Source organism: Physeter macrocephalus, chromosome 6 (genome assembly GCF_002837175.3).
Source record: "Physeter macrocephalus isolate SW-GA chromosome 6, ASM283717v5, whole genome shotgun sequence".
Taxonomy (NCBI): Eukaryota; Metazoa; Chordata; class Mammalia; order Artiodactyla; family Physeteridae; genus Physeter; species Physeter macrocephalus.
This window is the reverse complement of record NC_041219.1, coordinates 85,529,532-85,554,348: the sequence shown is the minus strand read 5'-3', so window position 1 is coordinate 85,554,348 and position 24,817 is coordinate 85,529,532. Positions and strand designations below refer to the sequence as shown.

General features: G+C 48.4%; 2 protein-coding genes across 16 annotated transcripts in view; both read left to right on the top strand.

The window, feature by feature from the left end:
* IKZF4 (IKAROS family zinc finger 4) overlaps positions 1-15,310 on the top strand; it is a 27,393-nt gene extending 12,083 nt beyond the window's left edge. For 6 of the 15 annotated variants that reach the window (XM_024122961.3, XM_024122962.3, XM_055085592.1 and 3 more), the window contains 6 exons: positions 3,629-3,733; positions 5,411-5,671; positions 6,458-6,625; positions 9,605-9,766; positions 10,221-10,352; positions 10,986-14,827. In XM_024122961.3, the coding sequence (XP_023978729.1) occupies positions 3,629-3,733; positions 5,411-5,671; positions 6,458-6,625; positions 9,605-9,766; positions 10,221-10,352; positions 10,986-11,746 (1,589 nt within the window). In that variant the 3' untranslated portion in view covers positions 11,747-14,827. Of the gene's footprint in view, positions 1-197; positions 348-2,100; positions 2,195-3,203; positions 3,410-3,438; positions 3,483-3,628; positions 3,734-5,410; positions 5,672-6,457; positions 6,626-9,604; positions 9,767-10,220; positions 10,353-10,985; positions 14,828-14,853 lie in introns of those variants that run through there. The other 9 variants (XM_028491257.2, XM_028491256.2, XM_028491263.2 and 6 more) reach the window with 8 other exon arrangements.
* A 1,986-nt stretch (positions 15,311-17,296) lies between these two features.
* On the top strand, positions 17,297-19,547 carry RPS26 (ribosomal protein S26). The gene is made up of 4 exons (XM_007129346.4): positions 17,297-17,448; positions 17,703-17,880; positions 18,980-19,110; positions 19,443-19,547. The coding sequence occupies exons 1-4, from the start codon at positions 17,446-17,448 to the stop codon at positions 19,476-19,478; spliced, it is 348 nt and encodes a 115-aa protein (XP_007129408.1). The 5' UTR covers positions 17,297-17,445; the 3' UTR covers positions 19,479-19,547.
* Positions 19,548-24,817: the final 5,270 nt, after the last annotated feature.

Here is a 24,817-nt window from a genome sequence, read left to right as displayed (position 1 = left end):
TGCCGAGGTGACTACCCCCAACCCCCCAACACACACACACACACACAGACACACACACACACACAGACACACACACACACACACACACACACAGACACACACCCTGGGCTGAGCTCTTGCTGGCTGCAGCCGTGGGCCCCTGCTCACCGTGCCGCTGCCGCTGCCTGCGAAATGACGGCGGTTCCCCTCACTTCCAGGAATCCACGCTTCCTGGAAGGTGAGTGGCTGGGCTCACCCCTGCCTGCCACCGAGACGCAGACATGCACACACCACCCGCACTCCCTCGCCGTTTCCAAGGCGGCGGCCGCGTTCGCACCCCAGGGTCTCACCGGCAAGGGAAGGATAATGTAAGTTCAGGCAGAAGGTGGCTAGTGGAGGGGGGAAGGGGGGTGCTGGGGCTAGGGAGCCAATTCAGTAACAGCTCCCAGGCCTGAGGAGAGGGAGAGGACGGGGGCTGTGTGTGTAGCAGGGGAGGGGGCGTTCCTCCTCACACTTGCGGAGGATGGGAAATGGTGTTTGGTGTTGCTAAGCAAAGGCTGCGACTTGGACAGTGGGAGCTTGTGGTGACATCTTGATTAGGCCTTGGGGACAGATGTAGAGCTGCCTGGGGTGAAATGCCAATGCCGAGACGGGCTGGGGTGGGAATGGGCAATAGAAAGAATCGAGGTAAAGAGAAGCCCTGGCAGCAGATGCCTCAGCCTGGAACTGAGATCCGAGGGGCTTCAGCCTCCTCCCCACAATAGAGCTGGGGACGGACGTCTTTCTTTGCTCCTGACCCCCCTCTTCCCTGCTAGCAGTCTAGCATCCTGCCCCCTGGAACCCATGGTCAAGAAGAGGAAGGCGGTTAGGATGAGGTCCCTTGCAGAGAAGTGTGGAGGCTCTCGGACCTCACGGCTCTTCCCTAGGTGGCCACTCTTTGAAGGGATGGAGGAAGGGCAGCAGGAGTGGAGGGCTGGATCCCCTCAACGTGGGAGACGCATTTAGCTGGTGGGACGTTGCTCTGGTTCCTTTCTCTCCCTCCTGCTTTTATGCCCTTTGCCCACCTCCTGGTTCCTCTGATGTGAACCTCATGATTTGGCTTTGCCCTCGGGGGGTTCAGCCAATCTGTGATGACTTTGACCAAGGAAATTTCTCTGAGACCTGAGAGCAGCCCTAATTCTTGGCTTTGACAGTCTGGGATTTCTTGGGAGTCCCAGGCATTTGAAATTCCCTCACTGGGGTTTCTGGGACTTAGAGAGGAACTGCTGAACTTCCTAAATCTGACTCTAGTTCTCTTCACCTTCCAGCTAAAACTCAAAATCCCTGGAGCCCCAAAAGACTTTCTGACCCCTGGAATGGATTTATTTTATGTATTAGCCCCATAAAAGTAGACTTGAGCCTGTTTTGCCTCTTACCTTTATCCTAGGGAAGGCAACGGCATCAAAGAGCCCATTGAACTACTGGTGTGACTCTGGAGGTAACTGCTCTTCCTCCTGTTCCCAGGCCTTAAGAGGGAGAGCCACAAAGGGTGTTTTTCCCTTAGTGTCCCTAGATATCCCTTTAAGGATATTTTCCCCATATATCAAGCCCCAGGCCCCAAGAGGCAGCCTCAGCCTGGTAGGCTGGGACCAGCAATGGATTTCCAGCAAGCTCACTCATCCTTTTAGGGTCAAGGACTCAGTGCCGGGGCCCAGAGCCCTGTTCTTCCCCCATTACTAACATCCAGTGACTTAGGACAAGTCAGCACTAACATTTGAAAAGGAATGAGAAGATAACCTTTCAGCCCTTCTTACCTTAGCAAACACTACTCTTAGTTGAAAGGACATATTTTAAAACTGGGTCTGAATCTACGAGTCTCAGCCCACAACTCTGAGATGCTCACTTCACGATATGTGTGTGGTCCTGATATGGGGCAACTTTTTTTTAGATAACCATGGCTCATCTAAAGAGCCCCAGCTGGGGAACCTCAGTTTCAAGCCGTAAGGCTTCTTCGATAGGTAGTGAACAAATTTCCTCAGGCTTTGATGGGATAGAATGGGGGAAATGGGGCTTTTAGTAGAGGATATGAATGGGAAATGGTCCCAAAGTCCTGAGTGGTTGTTTTCTTCCCACTGACCAAAGCTGGAGAGGGATCCCTCAGGAGGGTGTGTTCCGGATTTCTTGCCTCAGGCCCAAGACTCCAACCATTTTATAATGGAATCTTTATTTTGTGAAAGTAAGTATGTGCATAGCTGGGAAATTGGGTAAAATACTAATAGGTGGACTTTAGGGATGAATTTTAGGGTTTGTCTCTCTCTCTCTCTCTCTGTCTGTCTTCCATATTTAGGCCTGTGTGCACACATCTATGCATGTTCATGTTAGGAGATAATGTTGAAGGCTATGACTGTGTGTCTCCCAATAGGTATGTTCTCTTTACGTGTATCTGCATATGTGGTATGTGTCCGTGTCTGCGTGTGTTTATCTACATGTGTTTTATTTCACCCGTATATTTGTGCAGAAGATTGTGGGGAGGAGGGATTTTCTTTAAAGGTATGATTTTGTATCTTCAGGTGTGTTATCTGATTTTTAAAAACATATATGACACTCTTAAAAAGCATTTTTACAAAGCAATTTGTGAACAAGTTAAAATGAATATATTGAGAACAAACTGATGGTTTCACTGTCAAGGGAACATCAAGTAGTAAATATGTGATTGGAATCATATCAGATGGAGGCTTTCTAGAGTAGCCACATTTTTGCTGGTTTTACAAAGTCGAATGGGCCCAGCTCTTCCCTACTGAAACGGTGACTCCCAATTAGCTATACAGGTGATGGTTAAGGCATGGGTACTTACTGTTTGTGATCAGATTGGGGTTCCACCACTACTTGACCTTAGACAAGTAACATCGCCTTTTTTGTGCCTCAGTTTCCTCATCTGTAAAATTAAGATAATATTGGCACCTACTTCACAGAGTTGTTGTGAAGATTAAATGAGATGATTCATTTAAAGTGTATAGAACAATTTCTGGCATGTGGTAAGTACTCAATTAATGGTAGCTGCTCTTGTGGATTCCCTGGCGGTTCTGTGGTTAAGACTCCGTGCTTCCAATGCAGGAGGCGTGGGTTCAATCCCTGGTCAGGGAACAAAGATCCCACATGCCGTGCGGTGTGGCCATAAAATAAAAAAAATTTTTTTAAATTAAAATGTTAGCTGCTGTTATTATGATTACTATCATTATCATTAGATTCAGGGACAATTTCAGCTGCCCTTCCTGCAGATCCCGAACCTGGTGTCAGGGGCTCCGGAGAGGAACAGTAGGGAAGAACGTCTGTCCTGAACCACCTCCCTCCTGAGGCCCCCATTTTCCTCTCCATCCCGGCCCGCCCAGCCCCAGCCCTGCTTCCTGTGGACGTCAGGCAATGATGCTCTTCCCCTCAGGCCTAGATGAAGGTAGGGTGGGCAAGGCGCAGCCACTGAGCTCGTGGAAGTCAGCACCGGGCACCCAGGCTGGCGAGGGCACAAGGTATGGTGCCAGGCATACAACACTGCCTTGTACATGGCTACGAGATAAGTGTTTGTGAAACTTAACTGAACTTTGAAGAGATTAGGCAATGGACAGTAAATGGCTCGCGCTGCAACTTCACCTCCCCTCTTGTTCTCTCCTCCAAGGTAGCGGGGACTCATCTCTGGAGAAGGAATTCCTCGGGGCCCCAGTGGGGCCCTCAGTGAGCAGCCCCAACAGCCAGCACTCTTCTCCCAGCCGCTCACTCAGTGGTAAGTGCAGCCTCCTGCCCTCCCTGGCATTAGGTGCCCTCAGTTCGCCTTCCATGGCAGCCATTTCCCCATCGCTGCCCTCCTCTGGTTTCCGGCTCAGAGTCTCTAACAGGACTCAGGAGCTCAGTCCGGGGTTTCCCTGACTTCTGAGAGGAGAGTGAGCGGTCACTGCCTAGTGACTAGGGTGGAATTAAAAGAGGCACGGGTGGGATTCAGGTAAAGGCTCCAAAGAGAACTTCTGGAGCTGGAGAAATGAGTAGATAGAAATGGTCGTGAGCTGGAGTTAGGAAATAGAGATGAGAAGGATCCCCCCATCACCACCCCCCAGTCTCCTGCCAGACAGGGTCCCCATGACTGCCCTCCTCAGCTGGCCCTGGATCTGTGACATTCTCTAAATGGTTGGAATAGCCAGGAATGTAGGTCAGAGCTAGAGCCAAAGCTCTCTCCTCAATGGCTCCTCCCTCCTCCATCCCCCTCTCCAGATTTTTATGGAGGGGAGTAGAGGTGTTTGGTCCTATGGGGTGGGAGGATAGTGTGAGCCATTTCTGTCTTCCAGCTTTGCTCTTTCTTTAGCCCGCCGTCTTGGTCTTCCTAGGACCATTTTCCCGCCACTGTTACTTGCTGGCTTCCTGCCCAGGGCCAAGCCAGACATCTTTCTTAATGACAAGAGAGTGGAGAAAAAAGCTCCCCTTAGCCTCCTCCTCTCCCCAGTAACTGAAGACATCCCATGTACCCCAACTTTTTTTCTCTTGAAACCTATTTGCCTGGTCGTTGGAATAGGAGGAAAAGGTTGTTTCAGGTCCCAGCAGGACACCATATCACCACCCAGGATACTTAGGGGATTGGCTTCTTTCTCTCTTTTTAAAAAAATTTATTTATTTATTTATTTATTTTGGCTGCGTTAGGTCTTTGTTGCTGTGCGCGGGCTTTCTCTAGTTGTGGTGAGCAGGGGCCACTCTTCACTGCGGTGCGCGGGCTTCTCACTGCGGTGGCTTCTCTTGTTGCAGAGCACGGGCTCTAGGCGCAAGGGCTTCAGTGGTTGTGGCCCACGGCCTCTAGAGTGCAGGCTCAGTAGTTGTGGTGCACGGGCTTAGTTGCTCCGCGGCATGTGGGATCTTCCCAGACGAGGGCTCGAATCCGTGTCCCCTGCACTGGCAGGCGGATTCTTAACCACTGCACCACCAGGGAAGTCCCGAATTGGCTTATTTTATTTTATTTTATTTTATTTTATTTTATTTATTTTTGGCTGTGTTGGATCTTCATTGCTGCACGCGGGCTTTCTCTAGTTGTGGCGAGAGGGGGCTACTCTTCATTGTGATGCGGGGGCTTCTCATAGTGGTGGCTTCTCTTGTTGCAGAGCATTGGCTCTAGGCACGCGGGCTCAGTAGTTGTGGCTCCTGGGCTCTAGAGCACAGGCTCAGTAGTTGTGGCGCACGGGCTTAGTTGCTCCGCAGCATGTGGGATCTTCCTGGACCAGGACTCGAATCCGTGTCCCCTGCACTGGCAGGCAGATTCTTAACCACTGCGCCACCAGGGAAGTCCCGGATTGGCTCCTTTTAAAGCCTCAGTGTCTCAGGGCTTGGAGACAGCCTTTCTGACTTTAGGAGGGCCTTTCTGGCCCACGAGCAGGTTCCCCCCTTTGCCTGTCTCTATCCTAAACACCCTCCCACCCTCCAGCCAACTCCATCAAGGTGGAGATGTACAGCGATGAGGAGTCGAGCAGACTGCTCGGGCCGGATGAGCGGCTCCTGGAAAAGGACGACAGTGTGATCGTGGAAGACTCATTGTCGGAGCCCCTGGGCTACTGTGATGGAAGCGGGCCAGAGCCTCACTCCCCCGGTGGCATCCGGCTGCCCAATGGCAAGCTCAAATGTGACGTCTGTGGCATGGTCTGCATCGGACCCAACGTGCTCATGGTGCACAAGCGTAGCCACACGGGTGAGTACGGCAGGTGCCCCGAGGCAGAGGCCGTGCTGCGACGCCATGCCGCAGTGGGGTAGCTTCAGGAAGGGAAGGGTCTTTCCCAGCACCATTTCTAGCTGATGAAAAAACGTCTGGGGATGAAATGTAGATTCCCTCAACACCTGTACTTCCTGGCACTTTCCTCAGCTGTTGCTACAAAGAAAAGCTGGTATTTGTCTCAGGAGGTGACGGAGGGGAAGGTGTGGTAGCCTCAAGAAGGGTCCTGTAGTCCAACAGGGTATGGTTTGGGCCCTTCTGTCTCATGATTTTTTTTTTTTTTTTTGGCCGTGCTGCAAGGCATGTGGGATCTTAGTTCCCTGACCAGGGATTGAACCTTTGCTCCCTGCAGTGGAAGCGCTGAGTCTTAACAACTGGACTGCCAGGGAAGTCCCTGTCTCATGATTTTTTAAAAAAAAAAGGAACACAGAAGCCTCTTCCCAGCTTTCTTGGGCTTTGGGCTTCGGACTTCTGGGGCAGAGTGGGACCTGAGGGGCTCAGTTCTTAACAACAGTCTTTGGCCCAGAGTTCCAGGGCTAGTGCCCTTCCCCCTGCCACACACCTCTAGTACACATCTCAGGGTGAGACTGTTCCCAAGGGGTCCTTATAAAGCAGGATTTGTGTGTGTGGCGCAGCCCTGCCTCTCAGAAATGTGTTCTGAGCACCTTCCTTCCCCCGGGCGGGGTGAAGCAGAGGGTGGGGGACTAGGTTTAACCTTCACAGGTCCTCACGCCCGGTCGTCTGGGCTCTGTCTTCCACTCGCAGGGGAAAGGCCCTTCCACTGCAACCAGTGCGGTGCCTCCTTCACCCAGAAGGGCAACCTGCTGCGCCACATCAAGCTGCACTCTGGGGAGAAGCCCTTCAAGTGTCCCTTCTGCAACTACGCCTGCCGCCGGCGTGATGCGCTCACTGGCCACCTCCGCACACACTCGGGTAGGTGGCCTGACCGGGACACCCAGCAAATAGAGCTCAGCCACTTCTCTTGTATTGGGGGAGTTACAGTGTCTGCCACTGAGGAGGGCAGAGCACTCACAGAGCAGGGCAGCAGGCCCCATGGGGGATTTGGGGCTCTTTGATGGGGTATTTTACATCTGCCATTCTCTGTAATAGGGAGCAAGAGGAGCCGGGGTGATGTTGTTGGCTCTCAACAGTCACCCTCCCTGACTTGGTTTTCATTTATTTATTTATTTATTTATTTATTTATTTTAAAATATTTATTTATTTATTTGGCTGCACCAGGTCTTAGTTGCAGCACTCGGGATCTTCATTGCCGCATGCAGGATCTTTAGTTGCGGCATGCAGACCCTTAGTTGCGGCATGCGGGATCTAGTTCCCTGACCAGGGATTGAACCCAGGCCCCCCTGCGTTGGGAGCGCGGAGTCTTAACCGCCGGACCACCAGGGAAGTCCCCCGACTTGGTTTTTAAAGTTCACACTGATGCCAGAACCCTCTGGGCCCCGTCCCCGCCCACTGCTGAGCACCAGGGAAACCCCTCCTTCGACTCCCGTGTGCCCCAGTCCCCACACCTGTCACCATCTGCATCTCCCCCCTCTGTCTGTCCTCCCCTTGACTTCCTGCTGGTTCCTGAAAATTTCCATGGGCCTCCCAAACTGGAAGAAAGGAAGCCTAGGAAAAGGGTATCCCATTTCTGTTTCCCATCCCAAGAGGTTGTCACCTTCCCAGAGGCAACAGCAAATCCAGAGGGTGCCTGGAGGTCAGTGTTTGGAACAGTGCCAGGTAACTGGACTAACCAGGTTTCCTAGACCCAGCCAAGGCGGGTTGAGTCGACGTCTTTCTGAATCAGCTGGACAGATAGCACTTTTGAAGCATTTTGCTAAGTTTTAAGCTTTTGGCTTGGACTTGGGAAGAGGCCAGGAGCTGAGCTGGCAGGAAGGAGGGAGCTCAAGATTGGGAAAAGGAAGGAAGAAGGGCAGAGGGGAAAGAATTAGTAGGGTCTGTCCTTGGAAACCTTCCTTGCTGTTTTTCTCTTTTGTTAAACTCTCCTAGGCCAGGATTTAAAGGGACAGAGCAATCACCTCACCACCCTCTACTTCTCCCAGCCACCTACCTTGTTCTAGATTCTCTCACTTTGGAGCTGGGATCTCTTTATCTCTATGTATGTGGAGAACCAGGGAGAAAGATCATTATTGATTCATGCTTTATAATCTACAAAGCATTTCACATGTGTCTCCTCGCTCACGTGATCCTCATAACAATTCCAAGGTAGATGTTATTATCACAGAGCTCTTCTGCAGCCTCGCTGGAATCCCGTTAACGGCAGGTGCCAGGGAGTTGTGCTCCTTTTCTGAGGAAAAGGGGTGGCTCCCCCTGCTGGTTTGGGACAAGGATGGCTTGGCCCCCTAGAATTCCTACCGAAACAGCAGGGCCAGCTGGGTGGATATTGGATGCTGCTCTGTAGGAGATTATTAGGGACAGAAGTGGACACATATACTATTGGATCCCATCTCTGTGAGATGTTTTCTATCACAGCCCACGCTATAGGAAAAAAGGAGTTTCCCCCCTAGATGTTAGATCATTTCCCCAAGAGTCTTGGGTGGATGAGGACCACGGCATTCATCTCATCCCCCAAACATTCGGATTTACAGTGCCAGAGCAAAATGGCAGTAGATTGATTGAGACTAGGCCCAGTTTAGGCGTTGGGGGGTGGGTAGTCATTACCAGCCTCCTGGAGATACCTTCTCCTGAGTCCCTGCTCAATAGTAGCAAGATACTTTCACAAATATCATCTCTCAAGTTGTTTTTGTTTTTTTTATAATTTTTAAAAATTTATTTATGTATATTTTTATTTTTGGGGCTGTGTTGAGTCTTCGTTTCTGTGCGAGGGCTTTCTCTAGTTGTGGCAAGTGGGAGCCACTCTTCATCGCGGTGTGCGGGCCTCTCACTGTCGCGGCCTCTCTTGTTGTGGAGCACAGGCTCCAGACGCGCAGGCTCAGTAGTTGTGGCTCACGGGCCTAGTTGCTCCGCGGCATGTGGGATCTTCCCAGACCAGGGCTCGAACCCGTGTCCCCTGCATTGGCAGGCAGATTCTCAACCACTGCGCCACCAGGGAAGCCCTCTCAAGTTGTTTTTAAAGGAAGTGTTGATCTCAGTTTTTCCAACCTTTTTTTCTTCAGTGGAAACAAAATCTTTATAACCTGTTCTTTATTTTTTAAACGAAGACCCCCAAAGTTGGTGTTCTCTTCCTTTTATTCTTCGCCTTTACTTTCCTCTTGTTCTTTTCTTTTTTTTTTTCTCTTCTCAGAATTTCTCTATCAGTGATGGTTTTTCTAGGGCTCTCTTGGTCTCTCAGTGTAGAGAGAAAGAAAAATGAGTAGTAAAACCAGGCCAGGGATGGAGGTAAGAGTACAAGTAAAGGTCAGTGAAAACTGCCCCTCCCCACATTGGCAGATCTAAGGGCTCTTGTTTCTGTCACTCCAGGCCACCAATTTCCCCCAAACTGAAACAGGTAGTTCGTAAGCAAAAAATCCCCTTGTCTGATAAACAGCACTTATACCCGCCTGCCACATGGAAAGGTTAAACCACAGTCTGGGCCCCAGACTCTGAGATCCTGGGGTGGGGCCAGCCTGCCTGCCAGGGATGACCCCCTACAAAGTCCCTGGGTCCTCCCTTCCTTTGAACAACAATTTGGCCATTTTGAGGCCCACCAACAGTCCAAAGCTATGTGCCCTGGGTCCCCTCTCTCCTCCCGTAGCTGCCCGTTGTCCCTCTTCTCCAAGGTTTGGTCGTCTGTCCGTGTTTGCAGCTGAAGTTGGGGAAAGGAAGACAAGCAGAACTCGACTGAGCAACGTCCCTTCCTCCTCACGCCCGTGCACGTTTGCTCCTGGGCGATCTTGCAGAGCCAGGGCACAGGCAGAAGTAACTCCAGTGCTTCCTCTTCTCTCTCATACACAGTCTCCTCTCCCACGGTGGGCAAGCCCTACAAGTGTAACTACTGCGGCCGGAGCTACAAACAGCAGAGCACCCTGGAGGAGCACAAGGAGCGGTGCCACAACTACCTACAGAGTCTCAGCACTGAAGCCCAAGCTCTGGCTGGCCAGTCAGGTGAGCCTGCAGGTAGGACCATCGGGGAGTTGAGGACAAGGCCAGAGGGAGCGCAGGACAAGGGCGATCCCAGCACCTACCGCCACAAAGGGATGGGGTCTATGGAACAGGGACAGTTACCCCAGTAAATGTGCCGAGCACCCCAGTTGGTGCAGAGCCCTGTGGTGGGTACCGCAGGGAGATCCAGAGGTAGGGGAGGATTTGATCTATGTCCTCAGTCTAATGGGAGAGAGAGAGTACAAGGAAGTATACAATCAAGGGCCACCTGTATTTAATTGTCCCCAAATTATCAGATATGTGCTGTGGTGAGGTCTAGATGGGGTGAAATAAGCAGAGCCCCATTTCCCAGGCATGGGATATGACCTTACTTAGCTACTGACCTGCTGGTTTTCTCCAGGCAAAGGCAGCTGGGCCCCTGCTACCCCTACTCAGCTGCTCCTACCTGTTCCCACCTCCCTCCCACTAGGTGATGAGATACGGGACCTGGAGATGGTGCCAGACTCCATGCTGCACTCATCCTCTGAGAGGCCAACTTTCATTGACCGTCTGGCCAACAGCCTCACCAAACGCAAACGTTCCACTCCCCAGAAGTTTGTAGGTAAGAGTCCAGTTGGAGAGGAGACATCAGCTTTAAGCCACAGCTCATCTAAATCTGAGCACTGGTAGCCATTAGACCAACTGGGTCTGGAGATTTGCTCGGGGGAAAGAAAGCGGTCTGGTGGTCTTTGGTGCTCAGAATCTATCCCCAGAACAGGAGGGGAGTGAAGAGGGAGCGCGTCCCTTGCGAGGGTGGAAGAGGGGTCAGAGTTGAGGGCTCTCCAGGTGATTGGTTGTAAGAGGAGGGGGTCAGGCGCTCAGGCTCTTCCAATTTTTGAAAATAGTAAGGACTTCAGTCTACGGGGGCTGAGTGAAGTACCCTTACAGTCAGAGAGAGGAGGTGTGTATGGAGTCCCCCGACCTGGCCCTGGTCGTTGGCTCTCTAAGGACCTGGAGCTTTATAGAGAGCAACGAAGGAAGTATTTAAGACCAGTGGGCTGGGACTGAGTCCTTCCCTAAGATTATAGCCCAGAGTCAGGGAGCAGCCCCACAGAGGACCTGACCTTGAGGGAAGTAAATGAGGGGTGGTGAGTAATGTTACAGCCATCCCCAGGGGAAAGAAAATGAAGAAGTAATCCTGGGTGAGCTTAGGGATTATCCAAAGCCAGCCCTGCTGAGACCCGTCTCTCCACAGGCGAAAAGCAGATGCGCTTCAGCCTCTCGGACCTCCCCTATGATGTGAACTCGGGTGGCTATGAGAAGGATGTGGAGTTGGTGGCACACCACGGCCTGGAGCCTGGCTTTGGAGGTTCTCTGGCCTTTGTGGGGGCAGAACATCTGCGTCCCCTCCGCCTTCCACCTACCAACTGCATCTCAGAACTCACGCCCGTCATCAGCTCTGTCTACACTCAGATGCAGCCCCTCCCCGGTCGACTGGAGCTTCCAGGGTCCCGAGAAGCAGGTGAGGGACCCGACGATCTGGCTGATGGAGGTCCCCTCCTCTACCGGGCCCGAGGCCCCCTGACTGACCCCGGGGCGTCCCCCAGCAATGGCTGCCAGGACTCCACAGATACAGAGAGCAACCACGAAGATCGGGTTGGGGCAGTGGTATCCCTCCCTCAGGGTCCCCCACCCCAGCCTCCTCCCACCATTGTGGTGGGCCGGCCCAGTCCTGCCTACGCCAAAGAGGACCCCAAGCCACAGGAGGGGTTATTGCGGGGCACCCCAGGCCCCTCCAAGGAAGTGCTTCGGGTGGTAGGCGAGAGCGGTGAGCCGGTGAAGGCCTTCAAGTGTGAGCACTGCCGCATCCTCTTCCTGGACCATGTCATGTTCACTATCCACATGGGCTGCCATGGCTTCAGAGACCCTTTTGAGTGCAACATCTGTGGTTACCACAGCCAGGACCGGTACGAATTCTCTTCCCACATTGTCCGGGGGGAGCACAAGGTGGGCTAGCGACCGAGCATCCCCCCTCGGTCCACCACTCCACTGCCCTACCTACAGGAGTCTAGCCCTGTCCCCATCACGTCCCAAGGAGTTGGGTTGTGTAGCCCCGCTAAGGCTACCTGACTTCACACTTGACCCTGACCCCTCCTCGCCTGTGCTCCTCCTCTTCCCTGACTGATCTAAGCATTGTGATGAAACAGGTCTTTTGCTTATGTTTCTCCTTTTTCTCTTCTCCTCTCATCCCACCATACTCACTGAGTTATTTATTAAAATAATTTGTTTTCTTTTGCTTTTTTTTTTTTTTTTAACTTATATCAGTCACTTACCACACCCCACCTTCCTGCCCAGAGTCCCCTTCTGCTTTAGGCCTAATTTTTCCCTCTGATCCAGCTTTCTCCAATGGCCCCAGGGGTAGGAAGCTCCTCTTAGTGCTAGGACACCTTGAGCTTCTTGATTTAAGTCCTCATCTTTTACATTATCTGATTCTTCAGTTTTGATGCTGATAGCTCCCTCTGGCCCTACCTTAGCTCTGTGACATTGTATCTCCTCTCTGGGACCCTTCAACCTGGTACTCCATACCTCTTGTGCCCTCTCACTTTAGGCAGCTTGCACTACTCCTGATCGAATGAAGAAATCCCTCATTTGGAAGTAGGAGAGGCCGAAGAAATTCTCCCCAGGCACCATGGGACTGAGGGTCCTCTTGACATCCCCCTAGTAATACGAGTTCCCCAAAGCCCACATTCAGGATCTGCCTCTAGGATGTGATATCTCTCTCTTCTCTCCTCGAACTGCCCGTCTACTCCGTGGTGGTTTTTCTCTCCTTGGAGTGCCCCAATTTTATATTCTCAGGGGCCAAGGCTAGGTCAGCAGTCCTCTGTCTCTGACACGTTTGGAGCCACAGGTGCCTAAATGGGAACCAGGGAAGGGAATGGGTCAAAATTCTTCTCTTTCTCTCCCACCTCTCAAACTTCTTCACTCTAGTGACCTTCCTGGGCTCTCAGGGGCTCCTGTGGTCCCTGTCCTGTGAGAAACTGGTGAGTTGCTGCCTGATAACAAGGGGGTACCCTCAGCCCCCCGCGTCACGCTGCCTTCTTCTTCTCCCCCTAGCAGGATTCACCCTCTCATTCCCGGGCTCCTGGGCCCCGTTCTTAGGATCAGTGGCAGGGAGAAAAGGCTGTCTCTTTTCTCTCTCCTAATTTTCAGTATAACCAAAAATTATCCCAGGACGAGCAAGGGCATGTGCCCCTCTCCCCATTCCACTCTTGGCGCAGTAAGAATGGGATGGGCACAACGGAACTGGGGGGTCATCCTTTACTGCCCCCTCTACACTCAGCTCCCAGATGTAGGGCAGGAGGGGCCACTCTCCTGGCTACTGCAGAGACCCCTGGCTATTTGGGTAACCTAGTAGTTAGTGAGAAGGTGGCAGGAGGAGAAACAGCTCCACTGCAACTGGAAACTGGAGGTCTCTTTCTACAAGAGTTCCCTGCCCAAGGCCACAGCCATCCCATTCTCTGCTTCCTTGAGATTCAAACCAAAGCCTGTTTTTCTATATTTAAAGATAAAAAAAGTAAAAACCAAACACAACACCTCACAAGTTGTAACACTTGGTCCTTCTCTCTCTCTCTCTCTCTCTCTCTCTCTCCCCCCCCCCACCCCTTTTCTCTTCCCTTCCATCTTTCTTTCCACATGTCCTTTCCTTATTGGCTCTTTTGCCTCCTACTTTTCTCACTCCCTATCAGGGATAATTTAGGGGGATGGTAAAAGGTTGGCTAAGGAACAGACCCTGGGATTGGGGCTCTTAAGGGCTCTAAGATAGTCTACCTTACCCTATTATGGGAAGGGAGACCCTAAAAAACTTCTCTTCTTCCTCCTTTTCTCCCCCACTGTGTGGTCTCCCCAAGAGAACCAGATTGTCAAGGAGGGGCACTGTGGGTTGACTGTTCCTCCTTGACAATGTAGCAATAAACAGATACTGCCAAGGGCAGAGGATCGGGGAGTCATCTGGGAGGAGAGTGGTCTCTGGAGAAGGGGAGAGTCTTCTTGAGGACACCCCAGGGAACTGGCTTCTTGTTTCAGAATGGCAGCAGAGCTGAGATTAATATCTGGGGTTCCCCTCAACTGTTCTGGTTATTGAGCCCCTTCCTGTTAGACCTGCCCTCACCACCTCTTCTGCTGCTGTGTATTTGGTGACACCTCATAAGGACTAGTCCCTTCTGGGGTATCAGAGCCTTAGGGTGCCCTGTCCCCCCGCCCCAGTCAGTTTTGGCACCTGTAACCTCCTGGAACATGAAAGACTATGCTCTGAGGCCATACGCTGAGCCCATGAGAGCAGAGACTGGAAGGGCAAGACCAGGTGCTAAGGAGGGGAGAGAAGGGCACTCTGTCTCTCTCCAGACCATCACTGCACTTTAACCAGGGTCTTAGGTACAAAATCCTACTTTCCAGAGCCTTCCAGCTCTGGAACCTCAAACATCCTCATGTTCTCTCCCAGCAGCCTTTTGCATAAAAAAAAAAAAAAAAAAAAAGTAAAGAAAAAGAAAAAAAATACATTGAAACCCACATGGAGAAAAGAGGTGTTTTCCTTTTATATTGATATTTAAAATCAACACCACACAAAAAAATTTCTAAATAGACACTTTTCCAGACCTTTGTTTTTTCGTGTCAGTGTCCAAGCTGCAGATGGGATTTTGTAATACTTCCGGCAGCTTCTTTCCTTGTGTACATAATATATATATAATATATATTTTTAATCAGAAGTTATGAAGAACAAAAAGAAAAAAAAATAAAACACAGAAGCAAGTGCAATACCACCTCTTCTCTCTCTCCCAGGGTTTCATTTGTAGCCTATGCTTGGTGTCTCCTTGGACCTTACCCCTTCACCTCCCCGTCTTCCTCTGGTTCCCCTCCCCACCCCTTTTTTTTAAAGAGTTTTTCTCCTTTCTCAAGGGGAGTTAAACTAGCTTTTGAGACTTATTGCAAAGCATTTTGTATATGTAATATATTGTAAGTAAATATTTGTGTAACGGAGATATACTACTGTAAGTTTTGTACTGTACTGGCTGAAGGTCTGTTATAAATAAACATGAGTAATTTAACACCCCTGGTTGTTTTTGCAGACTTCCTTTGCCTTGCTTTTCTGCTGGGAGGGAGGGGGACCTCCTTGCAGCATACTGTACCAACTACTAAACATTTTGAAGGTGAACAAGTATAAGACTGAAAGGAAACCAAACAAGAGTGCTCAAGTTGTTGCTACAGAAGAACAGAAGAATTTTCAACCTAGTATGGGAAGTGGAGGAGAGTTGCCCACCAGGAGTGCCTTCAGGAAAGGAGAGAAAACCCAACCTGTCTATCTGTCCAAAGCAGAGATTCATCAAACATTTGTTGAGTACCTACTATGTGTAAAACACACTATATTCCCAAGGAGATACAAGATACAATAGCATGAATAATGATGATAATAGGGTCTACCACTTCTTGAGCATTTCATAAATGCCAAGCACTATGCCAAGTATTCATTTAATTGTAGAGACAACCTATGAAAGAACGGTCACCATTACTAGTGAAGAATAAAAGCCCAAGAGAGAATAAATAACTTGTCTAAGACTTATAAGCCAGTAAGTGACAGAACCCGGATTTGAACCCAAGGATATGGTGTGTTCACCCAAAGTCTGTGTTTATCCCTTAAAGCCCAGAAATCCAGCCAGTGAAACCCCCAGGCTATGAAAATCCAAAGAAAAGCCAACATAGGAACATTGACTTGGTTCTGTCTTAAATATTAACTATTTTCTGTCCCCCTTACTGAACTTTTTCTGTTCTATCTACCTCATTGCCATTCTATACAATATTGTCTGCTTTGTGTTTTCCATGAGACTATACTGAAGTGAAAACTGGAGATGCTTCCACCTAGAGTCTATCATTTTCCATGACCCATTGAAACTACCAAATTGAAACTCAAAAAAGACCATGAACATAGTTGTTTTGAAGCCAAAACTAAAGTTAGAAAATAAATTTTAAATTTTAACCCCAATAAAGTGGGTTACAAATTAACGGAAACCATAATGGGTTGTGGGAGGGAGAGTGAATCTGGTGTATTCAGACTTTAGAATGACTCATGAATGAAGGGTCGGTCTCCATCTGTACCATCTTGGGTCTGAATGCTGGGAGATCACCTTGACACCCAAATTTCTTCAATTTTGGAGACAAGTGGGTGGTTGGCTACCCATGAATAGCAACTCCTGCTCGAGGCTAAAGACTCTCTGAAGGCTCTCCAGAGGTAAATGGAACTGGGACAGAACAAAGTATGTTTCAGTAGGGGGCCAGATTCATCAATGAGTGGTGAAATCACCTTGGTGGGGATTGATCAACACTTATTAACAGAAAATAGGGCTTCCCCGGTGGTGCAGTGGTTGGGAGTCCGCCTGCCGATGCAGAGGACACGGGTTCGTGCCCCGGTCCGGGAAGATCCCACATGCCGCGGAGCGGCTGGGCCCGTGAGCCATGGCCACTGAGCCTGTGCGTCCGGAGCCTGTGCTCCGCAACGGGAGAGGCCACAGCAGTGAGAGGCCCGCGTACCACAAAAAAAAAAAAAAAAGAAAAAAGAAAACAGAACATAACAGTGCACCTTATGTCATAAGGGCATTGTTTCCTGAAGTTTGTGTCTCAGTTTTGTGTGTGCGTACTGAGCATGTACTGATTACATTTGTGTATGTACTGAGTACCAACGTGAAATATATTTCTACTAGGAGTCTGAGTCAAATCTCTTAAGTCACTAGTCCAGGCTATATATACCTCCATCCATTTGTTAGGTAAGAGACAGCATAGTATAGTCGAGCCAGAACACCTCATACTAGCACGACGTGACTTCAGACAACCTCAATTTTAACCTCTCTACACCTCAGTTTTTCAATCTGTAAAGTAAGGACAATAATAGAACCTACCTTATAGGCTTGTTGAGGGTTAAATGAGTTAATATTTATACAATGCTTACTACAGCGCCTAGCATTGAGCTAGCGGGATCCAGGAATAAAAAAGCGAACAAGGAACAACCTTAGCACCAACGCACTTGTCCATGTCTCCTCATCGTGGGGTTTTCTCCATATTGAAAGGAGGAATTAACAAAATGCTTTATTCCACCCCCACCCCACCCCCGCCTTCTTCCATTTCTCAATCTTGCACCAAGTAACAGGACTGTCAGAGAAACGAGCCGAGAGCGTCCCCCGGTGGCATAGTGTCGCCTTCGGCCTCAGTACTTGGGGCCCGGGGCCTGCCAACCTCGCACTACAACTCCCACCATGCATCTCTTGCCCTCCGGCCTCTAACTGGGAAGGCGACTTGCGGCCCTGCGCTGGGGAACTTCCCCGCCCTGCATCGCAAAAAAGGATAACTATAGCCGTCCAGAATTACTTCCGGGGTAGGGCGTCGCAAGGGTTGCTGGGAAACATATAACTCCAATTTTCTTCCGCCAGCTGGTTAAATAGTCCCACCGTCACCATGTGCCACGGAAAAAGAAACTCTAGAAACACCTTCCTGCCCTAAATTTCAACGGAAACGCTGAATAATAAAGAAAATTTGAGTAAAGTGGATTTCCGTTCTTGGCGTGCTTCCAGTAGACGTCTAGGAGGACTCTCCCGGCGTGAGCGTAGGGATCTCGCGCTATATAGGAGAGTCGGCCCGAGAGCCGGATTCTCTTTCGCCTCTTCGCTTCCAAGATGGTGGGTCCTGTCTCGTGGTGAATGTGCGGGGCCGGGTGGAGGCTTGAGAGGAGCAGATTTTGGGATTGTGGGGGTTTGAAAACTTGGGCCATGGTGGAGGAGTGGAAAGAGCGTATGTTTGTTCCAGGCTTGGAGGGATTTGTGGAGGGACTGTGGCATTTTTCTCGGGGTTGCCGGCGCGGAATGTGGTTGGAAGGGGGATAGGCTGGGTTAAGTTGCACCTTCTTCCTAATGGGGTTTTCATTTTCACGCAGACCAAGAAAAGAAGGAACAATGGTCGTGCCAAAAAGGGCCGCGGCCACGTGCAGCCTATTCGCTGTACCAACTGTGCCCGTTGCGTGCCCAAGGATAAGGCCATTAAGAAGTTCGTCATTCGGAACATCGTAGAGGCCGCAGCCGTCAGGGACATTTCCGAAGCGAGTGTTTTCGACGGTGAGTGAGCTCCTGGCGCGCAAACTGTGCAAGTATCCTAATACCTAAAACCATTTCCTGCCTCCTCTCCCACCCCCCCACCCGCAGCCTCTGTTCATTGGAGCGTCTCCAAGAATTTTCTTGCACCTTTAGGATTGTTGTCGGTAGAAGAGAATGATATTTTTGCTATGTTGTTTGCGGTTTTGAGCCTTCTCTGGACAGAGGGGGACTTTTTGTGGTATTGCACAGTCTTTGAGCCTTAATTTGTGACTGCCCGTGTAGGGAATGAGATTCCAAAAGCACTTATAGTGCGTATTCTGTATCAAAACTTCGGGAGTACTAGCTGAAAACGTAAATGTAACAACTCTTGAATTGTTGACGAACATTTGAGTAGTAGAAAGGAATCTTTTGAAGACTTTTAAGAGCCGAAGCAGTCTAGTTTGGTCGACAAGGGTGATCTTTGGAGCAATATGATGTCGTTTTGATCGTTTCTTTTTCTTAAGACGAATTAACTTTTTTAGGCAACAGGAGGCGGCCCAGGAGGAGGCATTAGGGCTCATGCAATTGCTGAAGGAACTGGATTCTTGGTGATATTACATCTGTGGTGTGGGTTTAGTCCCTGTGGTGACAGGGTCGCTCAGTAAGGGGATATTCATTTGTGGAACTGTGTTATATATGTATTTAGATACCAGAAACTGAACACTTGGCTTTGGGGGTGAAATCTTGTAGATATGCCTGACAGACATTTAAGTGAGTTTACTTTTTTAAAAAATTTATTTATTTTTCATTTTTGGCTGCGTTGGGTCTTTGTTGCTGCGTGCTGCCTTCTCTAGTTGCGGCGAGCCAGCCTCATTGCGGTAGCTCTTCTTGTTGCGGAGCTCAGGCTCTAGAGCACAGGCTCAGCAGTTGTGGCGCACGGGCCTAGTTGCTCCGCGGCATGCAGGATCTTCTGGACCAGGGCTCGAACCCGTGTCCCCTGTATTGGCAGGCGGATTCTTAACCACTGTGCCACCAAGGAAGCCCATAAGTAAGTTTACTTTTGACTGATAGGATGAACAAGAAAGAACAGTGCAATGTGCTACCATACCGAATATCATATCTCTAATTTTCTGTTTCTTAGCCTATGTGCTTCCCAAACTGTATGTGAAACTGCATTACTGCGTGAGTTGTGCCATTCACAGCAAGGTAGTCAGGAATCGTTCTCGGGAAGCCCGGAAGGACCGAACACCTCCACCCCGATTTAGACCTGCTGTGAGTATCTTAAAGAGGAGATGGGGAAGCCAGAGGGGTAATGGACAAAAGATAAGGAAGGACCCAAGGAATATCAAATTAAGATTTCTGCCTATGGATGGGATCAACTAAGTCTGTGAAAACCCACACCTAAACATTTGTTTAGAGACACTTTTAAAGAATAGCTGTAAGAATCTGTTACAGATTGAGTAGTGTAATCTTGTTCCACATTTTTTCATACTTTTATGGCCCAAATACATTGTTAGTGATTGGAAGGTAGTGGTCAAGTTCTTTGAGGGGGGACTCTTCCGTGCGTGTTTTTTTTTTAATTCTTTAATTTCTTTATCTTCCAGGGTGCTGCCCCACGACCTCCACCAAAGCCTATGTAAGGAGCTCAGTCCTTTAAGAGTAAAGAAATAACTGTTCCCTGGAAAGACAATAAAGTGGAAATTATACTTCATATGGCATGTTGAGTATGTATTGTCAGGTGGAGTGGTGGGGGTGTATGTCATAGAACTGTAACTATTTTTACCAGGTATTCAGTTGTGGAGTGCCACATGTTGTTTTCATGGGGTGAGAAAGCTTATCCAGGTGAGTTAAACCTTTTGTATTTCTGCCTTTGGCCTCCCCAGTTTGCATAGCTGTGGGGTGGGGGAGAGGAGTTAAGGCATCTGTGAATGTTAGATTAATTCAGCCTGGCAAGTGGCTTAAGCTGGGCTCTTTAAAACAGGGAGGAACTAGCAGGGTAAGGAGTGTTATTGAATGAGGAGCACATCAGGAAGTGATGTAGACTGAGGTGTGCATACCCCTGGTGGAGGACAGAAGACTTTATTTACTAGGAAGCGCGTGACTTGGGTAGCTTAAGGGGTCTGTATTCAGATTTAGGTAGCTTAAAGGGTCTGTATTCAGATCCTTAACTTTGTAAAATTCACCTGTCTACTGTGGTCTGCTGGTAAGCCAGTTCTCACCCAGCCTGCATCTGTCTATGGTACATTGCTCTATGGGGTGAAAATGTACAGGACACGAGGCGTTCCTAGAAATTTGTGTAAGTCCCAAGAGAGGAAGTTTCCACGCAAAGTATGGGGAAAGGCTGTACCTAATTTTATCTGTGTGACAATGGTTCATTTGTTCCAGAATTCAGAAATTAGGAAGTTACCAGCTAGGGATATACAGTTGAACATTGAACAACATGGGTTTAACTGTGTGGGTTTTTTTGTTTTGTTTTCAATAAATACATACTACACAGTCCACAGTCGGTTGACTCCTGAGATGGTGAAAGCACAAGCAAATAAGAAGGGGTAACTCTAAAGTTATATAAGGATTTTTGACTGGGTGGTACCCTTAACCTATGTATTGTTCAGGGGTCAAATGTATGTTTATTTGAAAAATTCATTTGGGAATGGATTGCTAAGGACTTGGCTGGTTAGGTTATGTGATTTTTTTTCCCCCTGAATTAAGCTAAACTAGTAGCTTGGAAGTTTTGATTAAAATACGCAGTTTGGGAATTCCCTGGCAGTCCAGTGGTTAGGACTTGATGCGCTCACTGAGGGCCTGGGTTCAATCCCTGGTCCGGGAACTAAAATCCCACAAGCTGCACTGTGCAGCCAATAAAAAATTAAAAAATAAACGTGGGAAACGGTTTGTTAAAACACTGAATGTAGGCAAGAGTCTCCCTCCATCCTTTGGGGAGACCCACAATATTTGTGCTTTTTCATTCCTCTACACTGTAATGACCCTGCTACACCAGGGATAAAACACTGGATAGAAAATAGTAGGGTTCAAGGTGAAAATGAATGCTGAACCTGGTGGTCCTAAATTCCAGCTTGCTCAATAAAACCAGATTCAAGTAGTAAATCAGCATCATTTGAGTGCTGAGATTTCTCTTGAGAATGTTTATAGGCACAGCTTATCCTTTTCTCAGGGTAGGTCTTAATTGGCTCTCCCATGAGTTTAAAAATTGACTTAAACTAAGCCTAAGAGCTAGGAATTGGTTAGCTGTTTATCTATTGGTACTTGAGGATAATCCCAAACTGATTTTGGAGTGCTAGAAGTAACTTTCAGAAAAGGGCTTTCCATGTGCTTCAGGTTCTAAAATAGCCCCATCCCACCTCCCAATCCACCAGTTACAAAGAACTCAAATGGTGTCCGATGGGCAACCAGGATATCCAATTTCTACCTATGGGAAAGTTACCTCCTATGTAGGCATCCATCATCTGTCCCAGAAAAGAAAGCCACTTAAGTTGTCAGAAGTAGCCCACAGGTCAGTTTGAGTTTCTCAAGGTATCTGGACTGCAAGATCAGGAGCCTTCTCTGCTTAAGCTATTGTGGACTGATGTTCTAGTAGTTGGTCACAGAAAAGATGATATGAACCTTTGAGCCCCTGCCTCCACCCCCATCCTTCACCTCCAACTTGTTTTAGTGGACTGTTAGGAGGGGGAAAGTTAATTGCAGTCCCAGCACCTCCCTAACATTTCAGATGTGTTCTCCAGTCTCAATGTGTAAAGCCAGGTAGACACCTCTGGGCTCTTCCAGCCATTGGCCCAGTGTGCACCTGTGAGGTATTGGATTTCAGTTCAATTCCCTGTGGTCAAGATTCATTGAGAGCCAAAGCAATCTTGAGAAAGAAAAATGGAGCTGGAGGAATCAGGCTCCCTGACTTCAGACTATACTACAAAACTACAGTAATCAAGACAGTATGGTACTGGCACAAAATTCAGACTATACTACAAAGCTACAGTAATCAAGACAATATGGTACTGGCACAAAGCCCGGAGATAAACCCTGGAACAGGATAGAAAGCCCAGAGATAAACCCATGCACATATGGTCACCTTATCTTTGACAAAGGAGGCAAGAATATACAATGGAGAAAAGACAGCCTCTTCAATAAGTGGAGCTGGGAAAACTGGATAGCTACATGTCAAAGAATGAAATTAGAATACTTCCTAACACCATACACAGAAATAAACTCAAAATGGATTAAAGACCTAAATGTAAGGCTAGACACTGTGAACCTCTTAGAGGAAAACATAGGCAGAACACTCTGACATAAATCACAGCAACATCTTTTTCGACCCACCTCCGAGAGAGTAGTGGAAATAAAATAAAAAAACAAATGGGACCTAATGAAACAAAAGCTTTTGCACAACAAAGGAAACCATAAACAACGAAAAGACAACCCTGGGTATGGGAGAAAATATTTGCAAGAAGCAACTGACAAAGGATTAATCTCCGAAATACATAAGTAGCTCATGCAGCTCAATATCAAAAAAACAACCCAATCCAAAAATAGTCGGAAGACCTAAGTAGACGTTTCTCCAAAAAAGACATACAGATTGCCAATAAACACATGAAAAGATGCTCAACATCACTAATGGTTAGAGAAATGCAAATCAAAACCACAATGAGGTATCACCTCACACTGGTCAGAATGGCCATCATCAAAAAATCTACAAACAGTAAATGCTAGAGAGGGTGTGGAGAAAAGGGAACCTCTCTTGCACTGTTGGTGGGAATGTAAATTGATACAGCCACTATGGAGAACAGTATGGAGGTTCCTTAAAAAACTAAAAGTAGAAGTACCATATGACCCAGCAATCCCATTACTGGGCATATACCCTGAGAAAACCGTAATTCAAAAAGAGACATGCACCACAATGTTCATTGCAGCACTATTTACAATAGGACATGGAAGCAACCTAAGTGTCCATCGACAGATGAATGGATAAAGAAGATGTGGCACATAATATACAATGGAATATTACTCTGCCATGAAAGGAAACGAAACTGAGTTATTTGTAGTGAGGTGGATGGACCTAGAGTCTGTCATACAGAGTGAAGTATGTCAGAAAGAGAAAAACAAATACCGTATGCTAACACACGTATATGGAATCTAAAAAAACAGTACTGATGGGGGCTTCCCTCGTGGTTCAGTGGTTAAGAATCTGCCTGCCAATGCAGGGGACACGGGTTCGAGCCCTGGTCCGGGAAGATCCCACATGCTGCTGAGCACTAAGCCAGTGCAGCACAACTACTGAGCCTGCACTCTAGAGCTCGCGAGCCACAACTACAGAGCCCGCGTGCCTAGAGCCCGTGCTCTGCAACAAGAGAAGCCAGCACAATGAGAAGCCCAGGCACCACAATGAAGAGTAGCCCCCGCTCACCACAACTAGAGAAAGCCCGTGTGCAGTAACGAAGACCCAATGCAGCCATTAATTAATTAATTTATTAATTTATTTATTTTTTTGTGGTACGCGGGCCTCTCACTGTTGTGGCCTCTCACCTTGCGGAGCACAGGCTCCGGACTCACGGGCCCAGGCGCTCCGCGGCATGTGGGATCTTCCTGGACTGGGGCACGAACCCGTGTCCCCTGCATCGGCAGGCGGATTCTCAACCACTGCGCCACCAGGGAAGCCCTTAATTAATTAATTAATTAAAAAAAAAAAAACAGTACTGATGAACCTAGTGGCAGGGCAGGGATAAAGACAAAGACATAGAGAACGGACTCAACGCAGTGGGGGAAGGGGAAGCTGGGACGAAGTAAGAGACGGCTAGTGGGAAGCTGCTGCATAGCACAGGGAGATCAGCTGGATGCTTTGTGAAGACCTAGAGAGACCCCTCTAGGTCAGGATGGGAGGGAGGCTCAAGAAGGAGGGGATATGGGGATATATGTATACTTACAGTTGATTCACTTTGTTGTACAACAGAAACACAACATAGTAAAGCAATTATACTCCAATAAAGATACATTAAAAAATATTCATTGAGGTCCTGAACCACCCTTTCCTTCAACCTCAATTCCTGGATTTTCACTTTTCTTTGCCTACCTCTCCATAGCTTAGCATGTATGAGGAAAAAATTATTCACTGCCTATCACACTATTTAGGTTAATGTGTTTTTTAGTTTACACATTTAGCTTATTTATTCTTTCAGTAACTGTTAGGTGTAGAGGGGTGTGCATTTCATATGCACTAACAAGCTAATAGGCCTGTCAACAGAGACTGAGCAATAGATGAAAGCATGGGCTAACATCTACATTCATTCATTTATTTGTTCAGCAAATACTAATTGCCCATGTGCTTAGCACTTTGCTTCTGAGTCCAGGTTGCCTATTAAAACAGAGGCGTACAGGGACTTCCCTGGTGGTCCAGTGGTTAAGACTCCACGTTTCCTCTGGGGGAGCACGGGTACTATCCCTGGTCAGGGAATGGCGCAGCCAACGAAAAAGAAAACAAAACAGGCATCCGGTTAAGAACCTAAGAGAGCTGAGTCGCACCTCAGACACTTTGATCTGTGTGACCTTCGCTGAGTTACCTAACCTCTCTGTCTTCAATTTTCTAATCTTTAGGACAGTCATTCCTATATCATAGTATTTTGATGTAGTTTAAGTAATATAAAATATTTATTGAGTACCTACTATGTGCCAGACATTTCTAAGTGCTAAAGACATAAGCAGTGATCAAGTCCCTGGTCTCATAGAGCTTTTTAAAAATATATATATATATTTATTTATTTATTTATTTATTTATGGCTGCGTTGGGTCTTCGTTGCTGCGCGTGGGCTTTCTCTAGTTGCAGCGAGCGGGGGCTGCTCTTCGTTGTGCGCGGGCTTCTCATTGCAGTGGCTTCTCTGGTTGCAGAGCATGGGCTCTAGGCGCGCGGGCTTCAGTAGTTGTGGCCCGCGGGCTCTAGAGCGCAGGCTCAGTAGTTGTGACGCACGGGCTTAGTTGC